This window comes from Pagrus pagrus (assembly GCF_965226575.1).
Source record: "Pagrus pagrus genome assembly, chromosome: 17".
Classification (NCBI taxonomy): domain Eukaryota; kingdom Metazoa; phylum Chordata; class Actinopteri; order Spariformes; family Sparidae; genus Pagrus; species Pagrus pagrus.
In genome coordinates, this window is record NC_140201.1 from 5,710,878 (window position 1) to 5,735,577 (window position 24,700).

General features: G+C 42.6%; 1 protein-coding gene across 2 annotated transcripts; it reads right to left on the bottom strand.

Annotated features, from left to right (window-relative positions):
• Nucleotides 1-4,986: 4,986 nt before the first annotated feature.
• On the bottom strand, nt 4,987-17,581 carry LOC311273151 (uncharacterized protein). 2 transcript variants are annotated; one of them, XM_084380052.1, is made up of 2 exons: nt 17,528-17,581; nt 4,987-8,781 (listed from the first exon to the last, which is right to left on the bottom strand). In XM_084380052.1, exon 2 carries the CDS (start codon nt 8,769-8,771, stop codon nt 7,917-7,919), a length of 855 nt encoding a protein of 284 aa, XP_084236178.1. In that variant the 5' UTR covers nt 8,772-8,781; nt 17,528-17,581; the 3' UTR covers nt 4,987-7,916. The 2 variants fall into 2 exon arrangements, with proteins under 2 accessions (XP_084236178.1, XP_084236177.1); XM_084380051.1 differs by lacking the exon at nt 17,528-17,581 and adding an exon at nt 9,102-9,242.
• Between the last annotated feature and the right edge of the window lie 7,119 nt (nt 17,582-24,700).

Genomic DNA, 24,700 nt, shown 5'->3' on the forward strand with positions numbered 1-24,700 from the left:
TGTTCTCTTGTCCCAATGATGTGCTCACTCTCTGGTTATGATTAGGAAAACATCATGTTTTGGCCTAAAAATTCAAATTTACAAATACCGGAACACAGTCTCCATCTGCGGTTGACCTTCTCGCCTATCTCCACCACCATCGCCTCCACCTGAACATGATGGCACACGTTTTGTAGGCAAATTTGAAAGTATCTGTAGTTTACAGAAAAGTTAACTGCCAACATGTTATCCTGGTGACTGGGCTGTCTTTTGCTGACCCTAACCTACAGGTTTTTGTCCTTAAACCTGACCAAATCCTTAGAACAGTGTCCTCACGACATAAACTTGAAACCCGATAAAGAAATGTGAAGTTTCAACATATCTGCAGTTTTCAGAAACGCACATTGCCAACATCATTTCCAGTGATTGGGCTGGGTTTTTGGTGGTTTTGCTTGATTACATCAAGTAAAGAAAACCGTGATTAGCTGATTTCCTGGGGCTGCTGGTGGGTTCACATCATTATGACAGTTAATCATGGTGAGAGACCATTATTTAACAATTTGTGATTTTTTAAATGATTGTTTGTTGGCTTGTTTCCAATGCAAACAACAATGAAAAAACAAGATCAGGCTCCATTTCGTCTCTGATCTACCCAAATGTTTCCCACTCAGCCAGAGAGGAGACTGACACTATAATATAAGTACATCTGAGTACTATAAAACTGAGGGAGAAGAGGGTGAGTGACAGTTTTGTCTTCCCAGGAGTCCCGACCGCGGTCTTGTGTGTCTGCATGCATAAAAATCTATTGATAAAAACGCTGCGCTACAGCAAAACACTGTAAGTTGTGTATTCAGCATTCACACAGCTTCATGTTGGATTGAAACAGAGCTCAGGTTTGCAGAGGAAGTATTTTCTTGTCTTTTCTGAGGAAGAGGATGTTTGACAGAGAGACAGACGGTGACAGCGCCTCACATGTCTGCTCAAATGAGGTGTGTAGTTTCAAAAAGAGTCTCACACTGCGTATAAAAGAAGAAATATGTCAGTTTCCACACAAACGCCACAGCTGCCATTCGAGTGGAGAATCAAAGGAAGAGCATCTTTAACTCCTTTACACTGAGCCACCGTAGCAACAGGCTGACCCTGTTTCTATGGTTATGGTGTCCCTTCTGCGTTTCTTCCAGGACAACGATGGCAAAAGAAAAAAAAAAGGGACACGAGTATGTGGGTGCTGCTCAACCTACAGCAGGTGGTTCACTTAATCAGCACAAACAAAGGAAGAAGACTGGCAGATAATAAATGTGAGTTTGGAGTCGGATCAGTGGTTTCCTGCGCCGACAGTGCAGCTCCTCTCACTTGTGAACTGCGTTAGGGGGGTTGCAGCGAGTTCAAACAAAGATGATTCGGCTTTTAATCTGAGGTTGATCAGCGAATACCTTCAGATAGTTGACTTTTCCTTCCCCTCCCAGTGCCAAGTTAAGATGATGCTCAGGCAGGTTCAAACAAAGATGATTCAGCCTCTAATGTGAGTTTGATCAGCGAATACCTCCAGATATTTGACTCCCCTCTCCCCTCAGCGTGCCAAGTTAAGATGCAGCCTACAGGTACATCCGCCTCAACTGCTTTCAGCTCTGAGAGACAGCTTGAAAGGGAGGATGTCAGTTCGTGCAGGATTTGGGTTTTAGAACCTCTGAGCTGAATGAATAAAGCTGATAAATGATGTGGTGGTGATTTTATTTCCCAACTTGTGCCTCCACTTCTCCTCCCTCTTTTTCTTCCCTCTCAGCTCGGCTCGGTCCCTTCTTCCTTTGAGCTGCGACTGAGTCTGCCTGCCGTTGCTATGCAACAATCGAGTAACGAGAATCATTATTGAATAAGTCATTAACTTAAGGCAATAGTTCAAGAGAGGCATTTCAGACCCAGAGACATGATCTTACTTCTAATTGATGCAGCCAACACAACGGAGTATGCAAGATTTTGTGATTCCCAGAGAGGTTTTATGTGCAGTGCTGTTGGTTCGCTGCCCACTCAGTGTGATGAGTGGTTATGACAGCTGATGATAAGTGGCTGCCAGACGCTGATGTAAAGCGCCGCTGCAGAGGCTTTTCTTCTTCCTGGTCCCCGGTGTCCAGAACCACACCCCAGCTCTTGACCCCGAGTGACCCCCTCAGCAATCCAATTCCATTTCCTGCTGCCAGCTGCCCTGAATGATTACTCTGACTAACTCCATTCATGGAGGAGGAGGGGGGTGTGTGTGTCTGCATGTGTGTGTGTGTGTGTGTGTGTGTGTGTGTGTGTGTGTGTGTGTGTGTGTGTGTGTGCCAGCTGAGAGTGTTTGAGTGTGTGTGTGTGTGTTTGTCCGTCTGACAGGGTGTGTTTTTTGCAAGAGGCGCACATTTTGTGCACAAGCCCGAGCGGTTCACGCTGTGTGTGTTCGTGTGCGTGGGATTCTGTTCGATGCCTCGGCAGTTTCTGTGCGTTCATGTGTGTGTGTTTGTTACAGGTTTGATTTTGTGTCTGGGAAAATAAACAACACCAGACACCAATTAAAGCTGCTGCAGTGTCCCAGCCCCTTTGCATCACTAATAATGCGCCTGTGGAAGAAAAGCCGCTTTAACCCTTCTCATCCATAACTCACCTTTTTTCCCGGGGGAGGCCGGAATGATCCCACTATTATCTGCTGTGTTTTCAGTCTCTTCAGTTTCTTACTCGTATTGAAGTAGGTGGGACAAAATTGAGAGAAGGTGATGTCAGCTTTTTCCATGCACCAATCAGAATTTAACAACATAAGAAGGCTCTGAATAGAGAGTCGAAGTCACGGCCCTTCCAGTGGACACCATGAGACCTTACTTCAGAAAAATTTGGTGACATGGAGACAAATTATTTTTTGTGCCATGAACTACACATATGATGTTTGTCATTTAAAAGATAATTTTCCAAGTGAATAAAGTCACAGTTTGCATAATTTTAGTAAAATATCATCTAGTTTTGTGTGAGTACATCGTCTCGCTCAACACACGTCACCAACACCAACATGGCCGCCAACTCGGCACAGAAAAGGTAAAAATCTCAAAAAAACTGGCCATTAGGAAAATGTTTACTGAGGCAATAAATCAAGTAAGAAGTAGGGTAATTTTCTCATAAGCTTACACACAATTGGACTACTTTTTGAAACCAGTGAAGTCGCCCCCTGCTGGCCTTTGGAAAGGATCTGAGGCACTTCTGTGTTGGTTTCACTTTCTTAGACCCTCAACGTTAGTAATGGATGAATGAATAGCCGGTGCAACCAAGCAGACCGGCCCAATTGTTAAATCTTAGGTGAACATGTTTGATACTTATTGAGTCACAAAATCAGACGATTCAAGTTAGAAAGGTGAAGTTTCAAGTTTTTAAGTTCTTGTCCTTGGAAACAGCGGCTCACAAAGTAATCGCAGCACAATAAAGTGAGATTCAATGGATTACCACTACTACCAATAAATGGATATTGTGTTGATATTGTTGCTTTGATGGATAAAAATGTACTTTTGTTGTTAAAAGTCGTGATTTTATTTTCAGGGTCGTGTTTGTAGGCTCTGAGGTCTATAAACATGTCAAAATTAGACATTTTCACCATGGTTACAGACAAAACTCCAAGTATCTAACACCGCAGCGGTAAATGTCAAGTCCTGTTGAGTAACATTTTCTCTCTACACTGAATCATTTTTAATTAACATCAACTGGGAGAAAGATATTGAACTGAACAAGAGCTGGAAAGACTCGATATCCCCACAGACTGGAGCCTCGGTAGGCCGGAGTGCACTGCAGGCTGACTCTCATGTTTTCGCAATTGTATAAAAAGCTTTTCGCTGTTGCTTTTATTATGCTATACCACTCCCTGCAATCCCACATACTTAATGCAACCAACTCACAGCTGTTCTCCGATGGCTGCCGAAAGAGCGAATCTGAGGAAATGTACAACAAAATCAGCAGAAGTGTCGTGTTGAATAGAAGGAAAACACCTGATAAATATAAATAAATAAATCTGGATGTAAACTGTTACTACATGACATTAAAAGGGGACAGGTTTGCATTAGAGCTCAACTTAATATTTCATTAAGGGGTCAGCTGATTCCACCTATTTGATTACATTAACGAGGTGGGAGCGAGCGAAGGTCGTGTGGAGGATAATGTGATCCTGCTGGCCGTAAGCACTTCCAATTACAGAGGCTGCACAGCACAGTTTTCTACGCGGCGTAAGCAGGGGATACAATTGTTCATTCACAGCATTTCTCTCAGAGCAGGCGATCCATTACTTCCTCCCCCTTGGATGCAACATTTCTCTCCAGTATTGCAGCTGGAGTGGTTTTGGTTTTTGATACGCGGCTGAAGCGGCCTTGATTGAGGCAGTTGTTTAAATGCTCTATTTTTTCCCTCACTGATTCACGGGCCTCCCATGAGCAATTAAGTAACACCAATTACCAGGAGAGCTTTCCCCCCGGGGTTTGTTGATTCTCTCTCTCTCTGTATGCTTTTGAACATCTGCAGTCAAAACCCCCAAGTGCATTTGTGGTAAACTGAGCTTCCCCGTCGTCGGTGCTCAACCACAAAATCTAATTACGCCTCCTGCGGTATTGCTATTTGCGTTTCGACAAATCCGAACGAATGCAAGCATCATTTCAGCGTGTCACAATTATATTAGGCGAGGTATCTTTGGAGTACAACACGGATCCGAGCAGGAGCTGTTTTGGGAAACTTTTCTCCGTCAGCTGCACAGTAGCTGGTTCTGAAGAGGTGGAAGAAGTGAAGGCAGTGATGATGACACTGCTCCTGATTCAGGTTTGATTTCCCTCTGCAGCTTCAGTACACACACACAGGCCTTCAACATAGCAATGTAAACACCAAGTCACTGAAATAGCAGCTTCATCAGAGGAAGGGATGCAGCGATAAACAAAAAAGGTGGGTCAGAGTTAATCATAAGGCAAACCACCATCCACCAATGTAAACAAAATATATATTTCTGGATAACATAAGTCCAAAAACCTCATGTTTTAATACTTTTGTACAGCGCATCATCATGTAAGGTTTACTTCGAACTTGATGTTTAAATCTTAATACAACACTTACAGGCCCATTTGCACAAAAATAGAGCTACTGGTTGCAGCAATTATTCCTTTTGTCCATTGTGGCTGTGAAGAGTTTAGAGAAAGAGGAGAAGAGAAGGTTCATCTGACGTTAAACTGGTAATAGACAACTTTTCTTGCGTCGACTCATGCGTACGGATTGGTTCCCTATCAATAGTTCCCTGGAATAGCTGTGGAAACTGCACTGCAAACAAAAAAACCTTGTTGATGGAGGAAGCAAAGACGGTGAGTGATAGAAAACGAGGTAAAACACGAGAGAGCAGACAGACATTTGCTCGATGGAGAGCGTTGTTGTGTCAAAGCCTGTTCCCTCGTTGATATGTGTTTCCTCTGACTGGGACTCGAGATGGTTCAAAACTTCTTTCTATTAGATCAGTAAGTAACAAAACCTGTGTGCTTATTGTGTTTTTTACTCTGCCTTCACATAGCGCTGAGATCAGGGTCTCTGGGGTTTTCTTACAGTTGTTTTTTTGTTTTGGACGGTAGCCTGTGAGTAGGCTGACAGTAATATCACATGGAAACAGCACGAGGCGGAGAAGTTTAGAAGTTGTCTATTTCCGCTTTAACACGAAGCTTCAAAACAAGTTGGTATTTTCCAAAATTACAGGCCCTTTTGTTCAAAATGCCCTCCTTCCGTTTTGCAAACAGTGTTCTCTTGTTGAGCTATAATTGAGGGATGATTAAACAAAGACGGAGGTTTGTGCTAAGTTGTCAATCAAAAGCTCACATTTCTGGTAGATTACCTTGTGAAGTGAACACTGAGGAAAATAAAATCCTGTCTGAGAGCGTTAAAAACCTTGTTGCAGGTCTGTTCCTCGTACTAAAACCCTGATTCGACAATAGTTGGGACGCTGCGTAAAACGTAAATAAAAACAGAATGCATCATTGACCGTGTCCCTGAGCCCATGTGGTAATCTCCTTTATACAATCATGTGTTTAACAAGGTGTTGAACCTCGTCTCATCCTTGTTTGTGAACGACTGAGCCTTTGGATGACGCCCCTTTCATACCCAATCATGACACTGTCACCTGTTACCAATCAACCTGTTCACCTGTGAAATGATCCAAACGGGTGATTTCAAAGAATTCCTCTCGTTTGAAACGCGTTGATGAGGTAAAATATTAAATATACAACATGTTCTCACTCCAAACTCATCAAATATAGCAGCTCGGTCAGTGCCCTTAAAGGTCCAATGTGTAAGGTAGTTGTTGAGTCTCATTCCGAACTCGTAAAATGCTGAAGCTTTGGGTTGTTGGCCGGCCCGACCTACAAACACGCAACAACTATCTTACAATTTGGACTTTTAAAGGTGCAAAAGGTAAGAATTGCCCCCCTTTTTAAAAAAAAAAAAAATCAGAATATCACTAGAGTAACCTCTAACTGCTGCAAACTGAAGCTGCTGTTAGCTATTTAGCTCAGTTAGCCATGCAGCTAGTAGTCTTGACTGGGAGCTCGAAGCACAGAAGAAGTGTTGGTGTTTACACCACTTGCACAGGAGCTTTAGATTCTGTTGACAGGTCAGTTACGTTTATAATGTTTTCAACCAGAATTCTTACATATTGCACCTTTAGGTTTCAAACTATGACACTCTACTTACCCCTCTAGCCTCGGTTTTGCGTGTGTAGGGCTCCGTGGTCAGGTTAGCACTAATTTGAAAGTTAGACTTTCAAAATAAAGCTTGCTGACATACAGTTCAAACAGTATTATGACATATTACAACTTTTGGACTGTTGTTGGTGGGTAATAATGAAGTACAAATGCTCTGTAACTGTACTTAATTAGGTTTTAAGTAGATTTTTCAGGTATCTTGACTTTGTATCATTAGTTATTTTTCTTTTCACTTTTCCTCCCTTCATTTGAACACAGATATCTGAGCGTTACGTTATCTTGAATGCATTTGAGGGGATTCAATTTATTTTGTGTCATTGCCATTGTTGTCCTTCCCAACATCACACGACTGATTTCAACCTATCAGCACAAATCACACACGGCAGAAGAAGCAAGATGAAACGGCGTCAAAGACGTGACAAGGCGGAAACAGACAGAGAGGGAGACTGCAATGGGGAGAAAAGTGTCTCTACCTGCAGAGACCTGCAGCCCTCTGCCTGGATTCTGGACTTTGTTGCTATTTGTGGCTATTTGACGTCCTGGGAATGAGACTCAACAATCAGCTACCTTTGTGGTGCATTTAGGAGCAGCCAAGACAAATCCTACTGACTCTACCTTTAGGTTTAATAGTATTTGAATTATATTATTATGACTTTTACTTGAGTCTTTTCTTACACAAGTATCTGTACTTGTACTTGAGTAGAGAATGTGTGTGCTCATCCACCTCTGGTAACAGTGTCAGGGTCACTGACAGGGCTGTGAAATATATTGTCCTGTTTCACTTGAGTTTACATCAGATTATCTTCTTCTGTTTTATGCAGCATCAAAACTTTTTTTTTTAGGATCAGGGTTGTTGCTTCAGAGCTTTAACATGCATTTGTACTCAAACTGCAGATTTGGGCCCCAGTCACTCACATTAGAAGTGGATCAGTACTGAACTCTTCAGGGCCGGTGTGGACAGAAGGAACAGCTGCAGCAAATAAAAGCTGTTTCAGTGTACTGAGGGCATGTGCATATTTCATTAAGACAGACTTGGGAAAAAATGTGAATCTGTCCTTATATTGGCTTATATTAACCAAATCCGGAGCATCAGCCGTCAGAAATTAAAAAAAAAAAAAAAGGCATTAAACCTCCATATCCCCGATTATAGAACAGCACTGGTGGGATTTTAAGCACTTCTCTGAGTCTTTTCCGCTTGTCCTGTCCATACATTCAGCTGAGCACTTCTAAATCCTCATCAGCCGCTGACAAATGGGAGCAGGACTCCCGGGTCGGGCTGGAGCCTGCTCTCAGATTGATCGAGCCGTACAACTTTGCTGCGTGTCTGGAATACGCGAAGGCTTTCCTCCTCATCATCTCCCCTTTCCACATGGAGATCATGAGCAGGGTGGAGAGCAGCACGCCCCCGAGGGTGAGCAGGCACAGTCCGGCTATGACGCACCGGTCCAGATGGGCCCCCACCCTGGCCTTCTCCCTCTCCAGGCGCTCCATCTCCCGGGCGGACACGCTGTCCGGGTCCACTCGGACGTCCCTGGGGACCGTGTAGGATATGGCCACCAGGGAGATGCCGGTGACCAGGCAGGTCACAGCGATGATAAAGCCGTAATCCACAGACTTCCCCGAGGCGTCAGAGGAGAGGTCGTCATCGGACAGCAGGTAAAGTTCCGGGATGTCCTCCTCCTCCTCCTCCTCTTCCTCCTCCTCCTCATCCTCCACCACCAGCTCCTCCTCCTCCTCCTCCTCCTCGTACAGTTCACTTGAGGAGCTCCGACTCAGTCTGCAGGTTCGTGGACTTGTCTCCATCAGCTGGACATCCTCTTCCTCCTCTTCCTCCTGGTGTTTGCGGGTGAAAGACGTCTCCGTCTCCTCCCTCGGACGCGCGGCTCTCCGGGTCTCTGTCCAGGGTGCTGAACCCTCTCCTCCGCCGGGATGGAGCGACTTTCCGCCGCTGCAGCTCAGCTCGTCGGCACTTCGGGAGGCGTCTCTCGGATCGGGTTGATCAAAGTAAAACAGTTCGAGATGAGCCATCTGAGCATCGGGATGGGTGTCCAGCTTTGGCAAGCCCATGCGCCCGTCTCTGTCAGTAGAAATCATGCAAAGAAAGAGGAGACGTTCAAACAATTTTCTGCATGCAAGCCACTTTATATCTGAGCCTGAAGTATTTGCACAAGCAGAATCTACACGGACCCTCTCCCGGGTGCACCGCAAGCATTTTTAAAGTAAAGCTGAGCTAAGTCTTAAATGATAAAACACAATAACATTCACACTTTCTCCCTCTGGCTCCAAACCGCTCTCCAGCCAACACACAGCAACCACCCGACACGTTAATAAATCCAATCCCGTCTGTTGTGCTTCAATAATCGGTTATTAAGCGACAAAATGCGGTTTGCAGAGTACCTCTGTCTCCCCGGCTGCGGCTGCTCGCCTCCCCGGCTGCTTCTGCTCCCTGGTCAATTAGAGGGAAAGGTTTGGCAGACCCCTCCCACGGACTGAGCTCCGGCAGACCGCCTCATAATGCCTATTACCGAGCCAACTCCAGTGTTCCCCGGCACATGCACACTAATCACATGAGATCCGGAGGCGGCACATTGAGGGAGAGAGTGGAGATATTTTCCAATTACGCAAACACTCTCTAATAAGATGCTCAATTTAAAGTGTTTATGAGCAGCAGCTAATGGATAATGACTCTAATAAGAGCAACTTTCGTGTTTTTTCATCGCTCCCAGTGTGAATACACACGATTAGATATAACAGCAACACAGAGGATGAACACATAAAGGTAAAGAGCAGGCAGGAACATGTATGAAAGGCTCCTAATGATCAGCAACATAAATGGAAAGTGTAAGGTAGATGTTCTGCAAGTTATAAGCAATGCAAATATCACAGATAAATGAATACTGAATGGACATACTTGTTTTAACTTTATTTGCACATAAAATTAGATCAAATCAGATGATTAAAAAACAATAGCAGACATGTCAGGAGAGGTGAAGAAGCTCATCAGGCTTATACAAATGTATTACAGAAACAAAAAACAGAAGAAATAACAATAGAAATTAATATCACATTATTTGGAACTTCCAAATATCAACAAAAAACACACAACAAACAAGAAAAACTAAATCGATAGACAGTGATCCAAAAGAGGATACATAAAGATACATAAAACAAGTGATACAAAGAAAAAGAAACATGTACAGTACAAGAAAACATTAGATTTCATCAATTAAATGTGATGGGAAAATGTAAAGATGAGCCATTAGCAGTAACTAATGGATAATGGCTTTAATAAGAGAGCCTTTGTGTACACATTAAAGCAATATGAGCCAGTTTTTTCATCGCTCCCAGTGTAAATGCACAGATTTAGATATAACAGCTGAGAACAAACAAGCTGGACACATACAGGTGAAGGATTAGCAGCACAAGTGTGTGAAATATATATAAAAAGCTCCTAATGATCAACCACATAAATTAAAAGCGTAGGTTTGATGTACATGGAGTGGATAACACATACATGTCTATATATAATAGGCTCCATACAGCGTGCAGGATTGACAGTGACAGCATGATGATTATGCAAAAGTAGTTTAAGTTAGGTTGTCAGATTCATGGATGCAGGAACTGGCGGTGTTGAGGAGGCTGCAGCTCTTTAAATGAGGCTGTAACAAATGCCGAATTTACAAGAAGGCCCAAGTAATTAAGAATTAATCAGAAAAAGTGCTTCACAAGGTTTATAAAGTTCCTCCTAACTCAACAACTCAAAAATTGAGTGATTTTATTATGGAGTCTCTCCCTCTTCATCTCCTTGCTGTTGTTGACTGTGGTTGATGTGGCTGTTCTGACCTGTAATTTGTCGGTGTTCAAGTTTGCCATCTGTTGTAGTGCAAAACGTTCTCGAACCGTTGTAGATTATTGTTAATAATGATTGGATACATGTTGTCCTGGCCATTCAAGGTGCATAAAGCCTGACCCCTCAGCACATCCGCGATTTTCTCTTTCTCTCACGATATTCTTACTTTCCAAAAAAACAAATGCCAACATGATGGAGACCCTGGAGGAAAAGTCATTATTAAACATCCTCTGTGTCTGGAGTAAACATCAATCCCTCCAATGGTGGTTGAGATTTTTCAGGTTGGACCAAAACAGTGGGCCAATCGGCCGGCATTACCGTACACACAGTCAAAGTGCTGGCATGGGTAATGAGCCTGAGACGGTCTTCTACAATAAATCATGAAGTCTGCAGTTGGAAATGTCAATGAATGATTTTAAGTCCAGCTGCCCTGCAGCCCTTTTCCAGAAGGTCAGAGGTCAGTGGTCGATAGAAAGAGTCTGCCTGATGAATCATTAACTAACAGTGGAGGAGGAAAATAAACAATCTGATCTAGGAAGTGTCAGTATTTAATTTATTAACCAGTAATAAGTCATTAGTTACTAACCCTTTATCAGTGTATAGGCAGATGAGCTGACTTATGAAAGCAGTGCTACAGAACGACTGTACATGAAGCTGTTTGTCATCGCCAGGCAGAAAATAAGCTTATTTGTGTGAGACAGCAGTAATGTGATTTATGCTTTATTGATCGCTGGAGAAAAAGTGTCTTTTGAGACATGCCCTCTTCAAGGAGGTCAGAGGTCAGCTGGAGGACAGGAGCCCTGCAGCCACAGCAACAAGTCCTCCAAACATTTAAAACAGTTCAACCAGGGCTGAGGTCAGGATTTGAGAAATACTGCACACACCCACATCCTCGTATATATTTTTTTAATTCACTTGGGTTTCGATGGTTTATTTATTCAGTTAAATGTTCAGTTATATTTTCCTGTTCATTTTGAGAGCAACATGAAGGTCTAACAACAGTTTCAAAGCCCTGATCACACGACCAGGAACACAATCAGTTGATAAATACTAAACACTGTCTGTCGATGCTCGTTCACTTCCTTGCCAATAGCTTACATGAGAAGACTGATATTACTGTCACGTCAAATTAAATATGAAGCTAATTACAGCCTACAGCTAGTAAGCTTAGCTTAGCACAATGACTGGAAAAAGAGGGAAACAACATGTCATAACTCATTGGTTCAAGCTGTACAAACTCTGGTGCTGGTAGGCAAATTTTGTTACCTTTAGTCAGAGTCAGGCTCGCTGTTTGTTTCCAGTCTGTATGCTAATAGAATAGAATAACTTTACTGTCCAGCTGGAGCAGGAAAATTGTCTCAGGTCTCAACCAGGAAAACAGAAAGACAAGAGAGTGGTGTCAACCTTCTCATCTAAATGTCAGCAAGAAAGTGAATAAGCATATTTCCCAAATGTTGAACTATTTATTTGAACGTCAGCGAGCTCTGTAGGAGAGAGTTGGGTGCAGAGCCGAAGCTCAGAGATTACTCTTTAACTTTTGGGATTGAAACATGGATTTACCTTCACTCCTATTTATCAACCTGACTGCAGCAGTAATCCTTGGAGGTGACCTCCACTGTCAGGTCTTTATCTACTTTAATGTTGACTGGAGCTGAACAGGAAATGTATAAACAACCTTACAGAGAGGAGAAGAGTAAACTGGAGTCTCTGGTGAGTGCTGAATTCACTGAGAGTTGACCTCAATTTAAACACACACCAACACACTGTTTCTTTGCTAGCTTACAGCTAATGCAGAGTAAAGTAATCTGGTTGTTTGGGGTTGAATAAATACTGGTGCAAATAACAGGGATTTAGGCTTTTTCTTCCATGATATATCTGTAAATACAGATACTAGACAAACATATATACAAGACCTGATCTCAGTGTCCTCATTTGTATCTATGTGCTCAACAGCACTGCAGCGAGAAGGGATCCCTTAGTGGAAGAACAGTCTCATTAATCGCCGGAGCCTCCTTCTGCCTGGGAACACAAACATTTAACATCATTATCGGTATAATATGCATTCAAACAATACTATTGCTACAAAGAAACTTATTTAAGTCCAGAAGAAGGGATTCTACTCCTTTGAAACGAGAATTTGCAAATAATTTTCCTGACTGGCCCATTTTCAGACGAGCACCATGCAGCCAGAAGAGAACTCCACTTTGATATTCAATCAAAACCATGTCAAATCCTAAACAGTCTGATGCTGAATGAAAAGCTCAAACTGGCAGTTTTTCAGGAATGGACAAAAACATCTTCACTTCACCGCCACATCATTTAATAGTTTAACAGAAGGGTAATATATACATCCCGGGCTATAATTCCCTGACATGAAAGCTGAAATATGCTGAGATATTTCACTTGCTGAGCCACTTAAAGAAATCCTGCCTGGACTGGTCGGTCTGCTCTGTCTCTGCAGAGCACTGGAGCATATATAGGCTATACTGTAGGTAGCCAAAGGTCATGATTACGAAGCGGTTCATCGCTCCCCGATTCAAGGTCATTTCTTCTCTTTACTGAGATCAACCATCCTGATGCTTCTGGCTATTCCATACATAATGTGTGCGGTCTGCTGCTGTACATTTAGCGGTCAGGACCTTTTCAGAGGGAGAAGAGAGTGAAAGCTTCAGGGTGACTTTAACATTTCTCACGGGGCGAGAGAGCCAGCAAGACAATGTTCAAAGCAACAGATTTCACAGCTTTACAACAGCATATAGAAGTAAAGTCTGCGGAGGGTCCAGCAGGGACGGACCAGCAGAGAATGATCGTAAATCTCTGCAGAGGACCCTGTATGTGTGACACTTTCTACGACTGTTTGATTAATTAAATGGTTGATGGATTTTCAACGCGTGCTTGGAAAACAAAATGACTTTAAATCTGATACTCGTCTATCAAATTTCTGAATTAAGCCAGCCAAACAACATGTATTTTTTATGCCCCGAAGTCAGTTTGGAATTTTAAATAGCACCTTTTGCTAAAAACAAACGCACAGTTTTTTTTAATTAGACCCAATATCCAAAAATGAAATCTCACTCGCACACCTCTCACTTAAAAATTTATAGGTTTTCATATTTCCAAACCAAAGCTCAAACACGATAAATACGCCTTGAGTGAGCAAACAAACAAAAAAAAACAGAAGAAGAAGAAGAAGAAGAAAAAGAAGAAGAAGAAGAAGCCAATGGTGGAGTTAATACAGAGTGGTCAGTCAAACATACTGTGATGTGTTCACTGTCATCACATCAAATCTGTGAGGGCAAGATAGCAAGGCGCTAAAGTACTGTTTTACATATTCATAATAAGGATAATGGATAAGTCAAATCCATATTGCAATGGGTTGTGGGTAATTAGATGAGAGAAGTCAGCACTCACAGACTCTCCATGGATGCACCGTCCGGACATTTAGATGCAGCCTGTAGATACACAGTCTCTATGGACAGCTCAGTCCATAAACATATGTGTGCTTCTGGTTGTGGGTTGTTGTCACCCACGTCCATTCGTTGGTCGCTCGGTCTGCCAGCAGGATTACATAAAAACTACCGAATGGACTTCCACGAGACGTGGATAGAGGATAGAGGATGGGTCTCGGCCATGAGCGTAGGAAGCTTTTTCAAATGTGTGTGGGACAATCTAATGGGGGTCTCTGCATAGATGTCATTTCCTGTATTCTGGTGCCTTTTAACAGGTGGTATTTTACATTTATCTGGCTATATTGCTCAATATTGATCTGGTCATGATATCTTCATCCCTTTTTGCTTAGCGGCTTCTTTACCTCTTCAGTTTATCCTTTTTTCTTTCTCTCCCTCTCTTTTAGTCTCATTTGTCACCTTACTTCTTCTTTTCTGTCATGTTTCCCTTCTTCCTACCTCGTATGCGCTCTTTAATCAAGACTTTTTGCTGTGGCAGTGTGTGACACACCTCAACTCAGCTGCCTGGCATCCAGGCTTTGATGACTAATTGACTTTTCCAGCACTCATTTGTGTGTGTCGGGGTGCAAGGTAGCAGTGAAAACTTGATATATTGCCCAAAAAAATATCTACAATGGGTGTACAGTTCAGGTGTCCACATACTTTTGGCCAGTAGCAGGTGTAATAATCAGAATGGCGTCATGGATGTCCTTCAGTACTGCCTGTGCTATCTCATTGCACAACAAAACACATCATCATCTGTGGCAATATGAGTTTATAGAGAATTTACAGCTCTTTGTCTCATGATATAGTTTCCATATTGTCCACTTGTGAATCTCACAGAAAAGTTATGTTTAGTCTGCTGATCAAAGGTGTAGACGAGCTGCTCCGTGCACTCATCCCTTCTCTCCAGGCGGTGGAGGAGACGTGGTCATGCTGATGTGGGCGGTGACCAAGGTTTAAGACGCCACTGCAGGCAATACTTGATTGATATAGGCAAAGTCTCTTTCTTTCTTTGCCGTGCTGTAAAAACAGCCTGCAGTCGATTCATTGTTTACTGTGCATTTGTCCTTCAACATCGTGTAGCCTACAGTGTGTGCAGTTGTTTTCAGCAGTCAGTGTTAATTCAGAGCAATGTGGTGCAATGCTGAGCGTGTTACTGTGAGGTTTTAGTGATTTTAGCACATAAGTATAACCATACGGGTCAGGTCTGTGTATTTTTGATGCAAAAAGTCGACGTTTTCAATCAGCCATGCTTTCAAATACAATCAATGAACATTTGTAGGTAACACTTAGCAAGTAGTTGGAGTAGTTACTAGGGAACAAATGAGGAACTAACTGCTAGTTAACCATTAGTTGATGAGTAACTCCTAATCCAATTTCATAGAGTAGCTGATGATTAGTTATCGATTACTGAATCAGAAAACGAGTGAGTTAGAATCAGGAATGAAAAGTAAAAGGAGACTTGAAATGATTCAGTCCTCAGTAACAACTCAGGGCGATGCAACACTTACTTGACGGGACACAAACAGACAAAGTAATCATAAAATAATGATGAATAAGGGATTATTACAGAAACAGTAAATAAATGTTTGAGTAATTAGTCATGAATGAGTCATTGCTTGTTTTGTGTCGCTCATCAGCCGGCTCAGAATTCATCCATACATCTTTTGTCTTCTGCTGAACCAGGATTAGGTAGCCTTGGCAGCAGGCTAAGGAAAATGAGATATGTAATCCTTTCAGTGAGTTTTGGGTCTGCCCCAGAGTCTTCTCCCAGTTGTCTGTGCCTGGAAAACCTCCAATAAAAGGGGGTCACCCAGGAGGCATCCTTATCAGATGCCCGAACCACCTCAGCTGCCTCTTTTTGATGTGAAAGAGCAACGCCTCTATTCCAAGTTCCCTCCGGATGTTTGAGCTCCTGAAAGGCTCATTTATGCTCCCTTTAAGATTAAAAATAGAAAAGTTTGTTTCAAATTATACAACCGTCACAACCCACATCCAAGCAATACAACCACTAGAGGGTCAAACAGGTCTCGCACGGTTCCTTCGCCACCGTCCACGTTTGTCTCTGTGCCCGGGCGAATTAACATCATATAGATGTTAAAATCTCCCACAAACTTGCCTCACAGTTCCTCAAAAAGTTCCACCACTTTTGAAACCTTCTCTTGTCCTGTGGGCAACGACTACTGGAGGTACCGCTCCGTTGGTGCGTATCTGAAAGCTTCCAGAAAACCTGCCAAAATTAAATTAATGAAGAGTACAGATGGAAGGCTACATCTGTATCCATACGCTTATCTAACGTTGAGCATAAATTAACCTTAAGGTTGAGCCCAGCAACACAGAAGCTTGAGTGTTCCCAAAAAATTCCTGAGATCTTGAGATTTAGTTCTTCTGAACATGATGCTGCAACTTTAATGCCACTGCGGTTTCTGCCTATAGCAGCCTGTAATACATAACCATGACCGTGCCATGTCAGAGAGAGTCATGCATACTTTTATAACCTAGACACACACACACACACACACAGGGGCCTGAGGGTGCTGCTGTCGTTGGTCCAGTGTTAAACACGGCACGTAACATGGTCCACATGCCAAACTGCAGCTGGAGGTTGAGGACAAAACGTTGCTTTATTAGTCTGATGGGGAGCAAATTGTGAAAAGAACTGTACTACTGTATGTACGGAGGGGCACGGATACATTTGACTTTAAAAAATTATTCATTTAAAAGTTAAATAAATCTGACAGCATAAATATGTATACAGTGTAGCTGTCTGATAAAGAAAACAAACAGAGAGGGGGGATGATAAAGATGTTGGAGCTGTCTTCATCTTCCATCAGTGCCCCTGAGCAAAGCAGAAAACAGTGTATTCTACTGGAGCATCTCAGCAGCTGACAGTGTTTTGATAATGATGTGCTCTCCTGGGATGTGTGTGTGTGTAACCTAACCTCCCCTGCAACCACATCCCCCCAGGCAGTAAACTGAAACAGGGGAAAATTCATCTGTCTAACTACGACGTTCAGTTCAGCGCTGCAGGGAAATTAAAACTATCCACTGAGAGACGTATCGAGATAAGGGGCCTGCAAATATTCTGCTCCATCGCAGTCCGAGAAAACCACCAGACTATCCCCACGAGATATTCTTCAAGCAACACTGCTGCTCTGTTGTTTATGATCTAAAATGATTTGTCATTTCCTCCAGAGACGCTCCCAACCAGCAGGCCCGTTTTATTTGTGCCATCCGGCGAAGTGTGGCATTTTACACTGACAGATCTGCTGTGAAGCCAGAGCACAAGTAAAGCTAAGAATAGCTGATGGGAAGCCAGCAGCAGCCGAGGCAAAGACGCCGGTCCAAGGTTAGACTAGGACACAGGAAAACAGGCGAACAGGAAGACACAACTGAGTCAGGCATCCTTTCAGCGGGGCAGGGGAGGGCGTCTTTTATTGGAGCAGAGCAGGGATAAACACACACACAGACATAAACGCACATATGTCTGTCGGCTGGATGGTTTGCGTGCTGTGGTCACTTACCGGAGGCAGCCTGCATAAGAGCTGAGTCAAGCTGCAATGCCATGCTGAGCTGAGGGGTCTGATCTCTCTCTGGTGTCACTCGGTACAATTCGAAGGATCTTGGATGAGATTTAAACACAGAAATCAAACAAACATTTGCCCTGACAGCAGGCAGCACTGCACAGGAGGACACATTGCACTGATAACCAATCCAGGACAAACAAAATCTCCATCTACATCCACAAATTACTGGACACATTCCTGATTAAACTCCTGCGTTTGGGGAGCAAACATAACTGAACTTTCAGCTGCATGAATTCATCACTGGAGGGAAGTTTTGAATCAGCTTGCACAGGAGAAACCGGGCCAAGTTCTGTGGGGGTTTTGCCTTCCTTGCGCCAGATTGTCTAAACAGTTGCTGCATCATATTTCTGAGAAGTTGTAAAGTGCCTGCAGTTTTGCAGATTGCAGACAAATCCTGTCTCAGAACTGGTTTAGTGTGAAATTGAAGTGTTGGTGCCAGCTTACAGTGAGCTGTGTGATGAGTGTGAAACGTGTCAAATAATGACGAATAAAAGCATGTTGTTCTGAGAATGGGCTAATAAATCCATTTCTTCAAGGTCAAGTTCACCCAAATATTAAAAATTCAGTATTCTCATCTGCATGTGGATGGAAAGACTAAAATAAAGAACATAAAAGGCTCCATATAGCTCATGCAGCGTAATCCAAGTCACCCTGACTACAAATTGATTTGAAAAGATGTTATTTGCCCCCTTTTTTAAGCTGAAATCTTTACTTTAGCTGCTAAGCTAAAAACATTAGCACACGTCCTGTGTCAAGTGCGTGCATGAGCTTGACTGTGTAAATAACATCTGTCAAAAATCTATTAGAGATCTGTGGGCCTCAGGAGACTCGGATAACGCTGGATGAGCTGTATGGAGCCATTTTATGTTCTTGTGTTTGTTTGCTTCAGTTGTTTTTTTTATGTCATTAAACAAGTCCCCATCTACTTCAGTTGCTTAGGAGAATGCTGCACGTTATGGAGAAATGTGTTGTGGACAAAACTTCACCTGACTTTCCATCAGCATGGGGATGAGCAGATAATGAGTGAATTTTCATGTTTGGGTGAACTGTTCCTTTAAGTTGCCAGGTTTAAATTTGAAACTGTTTGACCTCAAACTACACTAAAGCAAACAGAAGATCTACAGTGTTGTGACTGTTCGGACAGAGTAAAATCTCATCAACCAACCAGATAACCAACTCTACAATGCAGGTTTGTGTGTTTTATATATTATAATTGAGACGTACTGTGATTCCACACTGTGATAATACTCCACTACAAACCAAGGTGCTTATTATCGCTGTGTATTATTACGTGGTATCTTTTGTTTCTCTTTTTTTTCTCTCTCATGGTGTAGCGCGTGGAGAGCGTCTCCAACAAAACAACTTAACTGAGCTTCACCATCCCAGAAGAAGACAACAACCACAGAAAACAATTTTCAGATAAATTAGTCTTTAAGCAGCTTGTTACGGCCACAACAAAACACAGTTGGTTCTACCTTGTGACCCACGACATATTAAAAAGGACACCATACCCAAGAGCAGCTTTGCAAAGTTTGAGTCTAGCAGCCTGACCAATGAACAAAAAGATGGACGAAGTCTGGGACAGCCATGCAGACCTCCTAAACTAAGAGAGAACTACATAAACTAAACCAACAAATAAAGCCACACAGACAGGACTTTCCAGACCTCCATCCTCAAAAGAAAACCAAACACCAACTGAGGACAAAGACAATCTAAAAACTCAGGACTACTTGGTCTGCGGAAGCAGAGAGAGCTCCTTCTCCTCCACCCTCCTTTAAGCATGCTGCAGGGCTTATTACCTGATGAGCAGCACCTGAGAGAAGAGGAGGAGAAAACACAGAAGGAGGGAGCCTGTTGTGTTTTGAGTGTTGTGTTCAAGGACTGTCTCTACTTTATCAAACTTATTTTTGAAGGAAAGGGTCAGCACATGAGAGGAAAAGACAAACTTCAGGAGGAACAACAAGTACTTGAGTTAGGTTCAAAAGCCTTTATTCAAAAACAGGCAAACATTTTTTAAACTAGGCAAAGGGAGTCACTTCTTGGTTAAGCGAATGCAGGTGGTGACATCAATGAATCCCAACAGGAGTCATGTTGAATTTGACACGCCTCCCCAAGTGTTAAAATATTCATTCAGCTGTTTTCATTGAGGACGTTTAGTTTTTTTTTCTGTAGTTTCTTCTGCAGTGATTTTTTTCCCGTGAAGACAGTCAGAAATATTCAGAAACTTGAATTTTCACTTTATATAATTCTGCAGATATTCTCGAAACCATATGTTACATTTCAATGAGTGCTTTGCAAGTTGAAAATCTTTGCTTGACTTTCACGATTTATGAATGCGATTGTTGCGTCTACAGGCCCCTTCACACCCACAAACCTCCGCGGCGTCACACCTGGGAGCTGCCCCGGACGAACCGAACAATCTGCTGCCGTGTCGAGCACATTCAGACTTTCCTCATGTTTATGCAGCGACGACTGGTGTGAAGAAACAGGTGGTGGGTGGTGAAAAAATACAGAGAGCCGTCTTCTGAGCAGGAGTGATGCCTCCTGTCAGTCGAGTTTATCGACTGGACCCCACAGTCTACTTACCATTAATTGAAGGAGGTCAGGGTCGGAGCAGTGGGTGGCTTGTTTATGAGCGACCTTGAGTCATGGGTCTGCACTGTGTGTGTGTGTGTGTGTGTGTGTGTGTGTGTGTGTGAGGTTGACAGCCATATGGGTCCCAGTTGACTCGGCCTCACTTCCTTTAAAATGACCTGCCACCGTCTCAGTAAATCACAACAGTCATTTTATATTTTTAAAGCGCTGTTGTGCTCTTTGTGAGTTATTGTGCACAACTGGAAAAATGCAAACGCAATTCTTTTTTTTTTTCCAACAAATACTTATTTTATGATTTATTGTACAATATGGGAGTAAGCTTATGTGTTCAATTGCTGTACACAGTGTGCAACAGCAGCATAACTCAGCTGATCTGACACATTTTATGGTTTATAGCTGTTTGGGAGGAGATATAGACACGCTGATGTATATATTACAGGCATACATGGTGCAGAGTATCATCAGGCTCAGTCGATCCATATTCGTGAGCTACCTGCAGAGGATGTCATAATCTTTCCTCTGTCAGAGCTGAGCAGTACTTGTGTTGAACGTTGGTGAGACCGCAGCAGGCACATGACTCTGACTGTTTCTGTTATTGTCAAAGGTAATGATCTGTGGGCCCAGACATCATCAAGTCTCCCAGCTCTGAAGTCGCACATGTTCCCCCTGCTGGATTCAGGTTGAAGCCCAGCAGAGCTCAAATCTGCCTCCTCTGTTTTCTCTCCCGCCTCTCTAAACATAAAATCTGACAGAAATAAAACCACACACCAGCAGGATGGGATGTTAAAGACTATTACTCACAGGGAGTCAGAAAACAGATACTGTACATGTCATCTGTGGCTCCGGATGAGATTTGTCAACTCTGAGAAATTAATCCTGGTGATGTCACTGTGATGTCATCAGGGCTATCTCAGATTTTTTTTTTCTTCTCTTTTCCGGGAAAACATAAACATGGCGAGTGCAATTTGGAAGACGGAGTAGAAATGGTGTGTTAGTGTGTCGTCCCTGCAGAGACCCTGCAGCCCTCTGCCTGGATCTTCTTATTTTCTCACTTTGTTGCTGCTCGGGACGCTTTACCAACCCAAAATGTGGCTACAGTATTTGACGTCCTGGGAATGAGACTCAACAATCAACTGTCTGTGTGGTGCGTTTAGGAACAGCTGGGACAAATCCTACTGATTCTACCTTTAAGTTTAATAGTCTTTGAATTATATCAATATGATGTGAGCTTCAGTTAGATTTGACAAGAAATGTCCTGCTCACATGACATTTCCCAGTCGGAAAAATGTTTTCCCGATAATGCCAACAGCACTTGAAGAGTAAGGCGAGAAAAACTCTTGCACAGATAGCACTAAGCACAGCCCCGACGCAGGTAGGAGAGTTAACAGTAGCTTTTTTAAGAGAACATAAGAAAGCAAAGTCATCTCAGCAGAGTTTCTGTCTGATAATCTGTGAACTTGAGATCATTAGCACATCAAGGACTGACTCAGCATGACTCAGGTGCGTCATGAAGCAGTTCAACAGCAGATATTTTGACATGTCACAGGAGAAAGGCACAAGTGTGACCAGCGTTAATGATGGTGCCCCAGCCATGTCGAGGAGTGAGCGTGCACAGAACCAGAGGCCTGAAACCAGCTCAGCTGGTTTCAGGCCTCTGGTTCTGTGCATGTTCACAACCATCACTAATGATATTAACTATAGAAAAAAAAAAAAGGTCTATTCCCCACTTCGCTTGAGCCGTCACAAAAGGGCATCGTCACACCTGAGGAAGATGCCCCAAGCTGCTCTCAATCATTAATTAGGAGCCTCCACAGCCGGCACAGGTGACCTGAATCTCCTCCAGTCTATCCAGAGGGGTTTGGACGTTCAGCTGAAATAAAAAGATAAAAAATAGATAGAAGTACCAAAAAATAGGACTGCGCTCTGTCAAAATAAAGGGAAAATGATTCTTTGGATTCAAGTTTGTGGTCAAAAATATAAATTTAGGATGAAGCGACTGAGCTAATAGAAATGTCTTGTAGTCTCTGTCTCAGCCTCAGTCGTGGTGCTGGTCAGGTGTGTCCTTTGGGTGGCAGTAAAACTCTTTCACATATTTTCTCTTTCACTCTGATTTTCCTTTTTCTCTCTGCCACTGCTGCTGTGATGTGAATAATGCAATCAGGCAGAGGTGTTTAAACAGGAACTGTGTATGTTAATAATAATTATGAATATCTGATTATTAACATTTAGACAGTGTAACTCATCAGTACGGATCCTGGTTTTGGCTGTTTTGAGGAAATGACAGAAACTTTTCACTCGTTGTAAGTGAGGGATGAAGGGATTGCAGTGGGATAAAAAAAAATTTTGTGCCATTTTCCAGCCCAGCAGTTGGCACGAAAACAGCTTCCTTAAGGAGCATTTCACCCAAAAATGAGAATTCAATCAGTCATGACATGGCAATCTGTCGTCTTCAGTGTAGTTTGAGGTCAAGAACATGTGAAAAGTTATTTAAGCTTTAAATCTGGTCTCATAATCTGGATAGTGTGATGTTCAAGACTCCGTTGCCGACATTTTCTGTTAATTAAAGTACTAATTAGAGTCTCAGCCCCTCAGTGTCAACACTTCCTGCTGCGCTGTACATTTAATCAGCTTAATTCATGTGTTCAACTGAGTGAGAAGCTGAAACAGTACGTTTTAATAAGTGAGCTCTTTGAAGAATAGAGCAGTCCTCTTTAGGAAAGCCAACATGAAAAGAGCAAAAAGACAGATCTGCAGTGACCTGCATTATAAGCCACGCCGTCCAGCATCATGGGACTTTCCCTCTGCATGTGAGTGAGCAGATAATGGCTGAACTTTCATTTTTGGGTGAACTGTTGCTGTAACCTTTCCAAGTAGAGTTGATGTCAGCTGTAAAGCAAGGAGAAGTTTAAAGGTGCATTATGGAAGAATTGGCAACATGTTGAATTCATACTCAAAACAAACAGGGGGCAGTATATCACCAGTGTAACAGGAATCTCTGCACTTACATCACCACTACAGGATTGTCTGCTAGCTGGTTAGCATGCTAACTGCAGTAGTCTGCAACTCAATACATAGACTTAAATTTGAGGGTTTTTTCATTGTTTTCAACTTAGAGTCTTACATATTGCACCTTAAAATTACAAAAAAAAAAATACTTCAAGCGGTCAGAAGGAGGTACTTTACTTTACATTTCAGATTGAAATATTGTACTTTCCACTCCGCTACATGTTTTTTACGTACTTTACTTTAGTTACTAGTTACTTTTAAGTTACAACTGTTAATATAAAATGCTTTTAAAAAAACACTGATAAATGTAAAACTAAAGGCTTTTTTGGCTTCTGATTCTCTGCAAAAACCAGTGTGTAACTGGGGTTGCATTTCAGATATCTGTGAGTTAAACTTCTCTCATGGTTTTATGTCAGTAGATGTTCAAATACCAGTACTTTACAATCTGCTCTCATAAGGTCGATAAAAAAGTGATTAATACATGTAAATCGCAACAGATTGTCACAATGAGCCCCTTTAACAAATAAATCAAAACATAAAATCCTTTAAATTCAGGCTAATAATCACAGCAGATTTGTATTGTCTAACATCACCCAGTGTGAAAAAGCAGATGAACAGAAATGGATACTGAGCAAAAACTGACTGATAATGGGAATCATGGGAAAAAAAGGCGGAGGGGGGGGGGAGGGGGCAGCCATTATTATGTAATTCCCTGTCGTCCCCGTCCACCTGTTGTGCGGGATGGACGGCTGACAGCTTTCGGAGCTTGCGGCACAATCTCGTGAATAAAGTGTGTGTTGGCGTGATGAGCACCGTTCTCAGCTCGGGTCCTGGAGAATGTGCACAGTTGGTGTGGAGGAGAGTTTCCCTCCTCCACAGTGTTGTGCAGAGAACAGGCAACTGCACATTCTCATGATGCTGGACAGCGTGGCTTATAATGCAGGTCACTGCAGAGCTGTGTCTTTGTGCTTTTCATGTTGGCTTTACTGAAGAGGACTGCTCTATTCTTCAAAGAGCTCACTTATTACAACATACTGTTTCAGCTTCTCACTCAGTTAAACACATGAATTAAGCTGATTGAATGTACAGCACAGCAGGAAGCGTTGACACTGAGGGGCTGAGACTCCGATTAGTAGAGAGAGTCTTGAAGTGTGAAGTACAGGCTCACATTTTGGGACTCACACTAACATGCGTCAGGAGCTTTTTAGTAAGTCACACCGTTGTTTTAACAACTCTGATTATTACAGTGACATAAAGCTGCAGAAATGTAATACATCATGAGGACGTGTGTGAGATCTGATGGTGGACAATGGACAGATGGCGTTGTGTCATATAAGACAGAATGTGTAGGACAAAACACATTAATATTCTGCATAAATCTCCACTGTTCTTGAATCTGTCTCCTTTGAATCTATACCCTCTTTGTTGTCCTGATAAAGGCTGCAGCTGTCACTGAGGACAGCTCATCAGTCATTCTCTGAGAATATGAGAAATTGGACAAAAACTTGT

Excerpts from the sequence above, each read along its gene's own strand:
- LOC311273151 (XM_084380052.1), bottom strand. The coding sequence starts at position 8,771 with ATGGGCTTGCCAAAGCTGGACACCCATCCCGATGCTCAGATGGCTCAT.